Source organism: Poecilia reticulata, linkage group LG13, assembly GCF_000633615.1.
Source record: "Poecilia reticulata strain Guanapo linkage group LG13, Guppy_female_1.0+MT, whole genome shotgun sequence".
In the NCBI taxonomy this organism is placed as follows: domain Eukaryota; kingdom Metazoa; phylum Chordata; class Actinopteri; order Cyprinodontiformes; family Poeciliidae; genus Poecilia; species Poecilia reticulata.
This window is the reverse complement of record NC_024343.1, coordinates 6,042,337-6,046,213: the sequence shown is the minus strand read 5'-3', so window position 1 is coordinate 6,046,213 and position 3,877 is coordinate 6,042,337. Positions and strand designations below refer to the sequence as shown.

The window sequence follows — 3,877 nt, the reverse complement described above, 5'->3', positions numbered from 1 at the left end:
AGGAGGATTAAAGAGAGAGAAAGAGAGAAAAAAAACTGAGCATATTACTAACTTTTAAATACTGATTATACAACTTGGGAGCGAAACCACAATGCAGCCTCCAGCATCGGCCGGGTCAGAATCCTGAAGTTTTAAGTTTCATCCAGTCTAATGGATCAAAATAATGCCCCTCACTAACCTGCTGATGTGCACTGCCAATCAGCTGACTTACAGAGAAGACAAAATTAGTATCGATCATAATCCAAATCAGACTATTTTAAACACTGTTGACTGGCCAGAACACTGCAAAGGGGGCACCTCTAGTATGCCACATACTACTCTGTGTTGGTCTAACACATTAGATTGAAAGAAAATACAGCGAGGCTTGGTAATAAGAAAAAAGAACTGGGGAAAAAAATCCAAGTTGTATGAATAACTTTGCGAGGCACTGTAGGTCCTGGTTGAGAACAACACCCTCTCATCTACTAGAACATTTCCCCATCAGATGTCTTCCAGGTAAACTGCATCAGCTTTCCAGGATGCTGCTCCACTTTCATCCTCAGGAATCAATTGATGTGTCACCTGCTGTTATTGGCTGTGCTAAAGAAATTACTTCAGTGTTCTAAAACTGCTCTCCATTATCCCACAACAGCAGCCATCTTTCTTGTTTTCTTCTGCTCAGGTACAACATAAGCAGAAGACGACTGCCGATTCATTATTGCAGTTGGATGTGGAAGATCTAACCGAACGTGGAGATAGGAAGGTACTAATACTTTCTTGCAGAAATGCAGACCAGAATAGGATAACAGAAGCATGAATACGCACATATCTAAATCTAAAAGCAATAGGATGTCTTAAGGTAGATGGTTTTAGTCAAGCAGCTTGTGAAGATGCATAGGGCTTTATTAAGAAGGTGAAGTTTCTGGAAGTTCTGGAGAAGAAAAAGATTTCAGTGATGCTAATGATCAGATTAGCAAGATCAGACAGCTGGAAAATAAATGGAGCAACATGCAAGAAACTAAACCCAGGAAGCAGAATCCTTCATTTCAGCCCAGATGTACATGTTCCACCATACAGGAGTAAAACCAGAGCAGAACACTGCATGAAGCAGAAACACCGCTATGGACCAGATGCAAATGCAAAGGCTGATCAGAGACTGAAGCAGCAGAAATGGTGAACTTGACTTTCTTTCTTTGTCAAAGCAGCTAGAAATCCTAACGGCTCAGGTTCCTGCTGTGTGTACCTTGTCCTTCTCCCTCTGGATGGCGCTCTCCAGTTCCTCCAGCTTGCGCTGCAGCTGACTGACGACGTCCGTCTCGGCCTCTATCTGGTCAAGCTCGGCCTGCGTCTCGCCCTGCAGCAGGGCGCGCTCCATCTCCGCCTGCAAGGGTTTCAGCACACTCAGACTCACACAGCGTCACCAAGAGACGGATCATTCTGAGCCTCGGCTCATTTCCGCCGCCTTTAACTCCAGGCTGCACCTCTTGTTCAGACTCCTGTAGTTGCTGCTCCAACTCGGTGAGTCGGGCTTTGAGCTCGTCAGTCCGGGCCAGAATGCGGGTCCTCTCATCTTCCAGGTAAGTCAGCTCTGAACAGCCCGCGCTGCCTGAGCCAGACGAGTCCTCATGCTGCACAGGTGGGAGACGGTGAACTTAGTCCAACAGAAATAAAACCACACGTCTGAAGAAGTAGCAAAAGTTTCAGTGGAATCTGATTTGATTTAACCTTCATAGAAGGGATGATTCACTGACTTCAGTTGTTAAAAGAAATTTATACCAGCACTTCAGGCCAATGATAATGCCGAAGAATGTGGGAAAGGGACAGCTGAGAGCAGATAAAACCACAAAGTTATGATAACTTGTGACTATTATCCTGCTTGGGTGTTGTTTTTGTCCATCAAACCACATTCAAAGTTAGCCTGGTTGTTGCTTTCCTTAGCAATGCCGCTTGATTCTCATCTCCCTTCAGTGTTCTGTCTAGGATTTCTCCCACTAAACTCGATTTCTTTGAAAGAATTTCAACCAGGCCAATCACGGAACAGAATGAAAAGTTGTGAATGATGGCTTCCATGTTAGCCTCGCTTCCAAATATTGAATAAACATTAATAGGTATGGTTGTTTACAGCACAGCTGTTTCTGTTCTCATCACTGATGGCACAGCCCAAAAAACGCCTTCATTAGCGGCTACTATCAATAACTAGGGATTCACAAAATATTGGCATTAACTTCTGTAGAAATGTGGACTGTGGAGGCTGACATTAGTGTTGAGGACGTCTGTGCTTCAGTGATAGACTAACTCCTTTTAGCACAACTTCAACACAACGATAACGTTTTCCAAGGCCCCTTCAGATAGTTTGTTGAAGCAGAAATGAACCCCACTGGGCCAAGAGAAGCAGCTGTGTTGTCCATCACTGTTTGCGGACGTCACTTGTGCATCAGATTTATAGGTGTACAAGACATGTGCAAATACAAAGGTTCCTGTTCCTGTAACTTTGTATGTATAAAAAATTCAATAAATAGAACTACAATATTTAATTGTTGAAATCTCTGTACTCAATGAATTAATTACAATGAACGCATTAAAATCCTGGTCCTAATTAGAAGCAAATCTCACTTTTTGTCCAACTAGTTTAAGACTGAAACAATATTGTGTCTCCCTTTCTGAAGTCTGGTCTGTTAATGTGACTGTAAATGTTTGGTGACATGCCATTATGGTGTCACCATGTCTCCAGCTATTGGGCTGTCTATATTCTCTATGTTTTTTCAACTGTATTAGGACTATTTTGCACCACTGAATCAAAAAATGACATCCATTTTTCTCAATTAGGTCAAGTATTTTATTTTATTCTAATCTGATTTAGAGAAATCTGTTCTTCTGACTAAACTGATGACATTTTTGTGACATTATCAGTTCATTTCTGTTAATATTTCTCATCCAAGTAAGGTTCTAGGAGAAAAAAAAGTTGTCTACAAATTTGTTATCTGTAAATTGAATAATAAATACTAGAGATGTGTCGATCAGGTATTTTCCTGCCGATTCTGATCACCCATGAGGGCCGATCACGGCCGATCACCGAAACCGATCATATAAGTATTATTTTTTTAATCATAAGCAACACCGGTTACATTATGTGGAAAAAGGAACCATGAATTCACCTTAATTTAGACAAAAACTTGTTTTTATTAACTTTTTACAAGAAGAAAACTAAACAAAACAGGCATTGTGCAAATTGTACTGTTATCAGTAATACTATCTTTAACAGACTGATAACATATGGAGGCTCTGAAGAGGCTAAATAATGCAGAGCCAAAATAAAACCTCTCAACATTGCCAAAAAATTCAAGTATAAAACTTAACATTCAAAGGCAAATACAGGTTCCATTACAATAAACAATCCAGAGTTACTGAATGAAAACCTCCTGATTGCATGGCGGCTAGCTGATTACTGCTAGTTCTGAGTGGCTGTTTCTGACTGAGCGGAGTAAATATGCAGAACAGGGAGGAGATCGATTATTTTTTTAGAGATTAACTGTCTCATGTTAGGACAGCRAAAGTTTTAATACGTATGTAAAATGTATTTTTTTAGGTTAGATGCTGCAGCTTCAAGAGCTGTTGCCTTGCAGCAAGAAGGTTCTGGGTTCGATTCCCGGCTCCAGTCTTTCTGAATGGAGTTTGCATGTTCTCCCTGTGCAAACTCCACAGTCCAAAAACATGACTGTCAGGTTAATTGGCCTCTCCAAATTATCCCTAGGTGTAAGTGTGTATGTGCATGGTTGTGTGTCCTGTGTGTCTCTGTGTTGCCCTAACAACAGACTGGCGACCTGTCCAGGGTGACCCCGCCTCTCGCCCGGAATGTTAGCTGGAGATGGGCACCCGTAACCCTCCCGACCCCACTAAG

General features: G+C 41.7%; 1 protein-coding gene across 1 annotated transcript in view; it reads right to left on the bottom strand.

Annotated features, from left to right (window-relative positions):
• phldb1b (pleckstrin homology-like domain, family B, member 1b) overlaps positions 1-3,877 on the bottom strand; it is a 144,007-nt gene that overhangs the window by 31,191 nt on the left and 108,939 nt on the right. Inside the window, 2 exon segments of the mRNA XM_017308210.1 lie at positions 1,223-1,360; positions 1,461-1,607. Coding sequence (XP_017163699.1) covers positions 1,223-1,360; positions 1,461-1,607 — 285 coding nt within the window.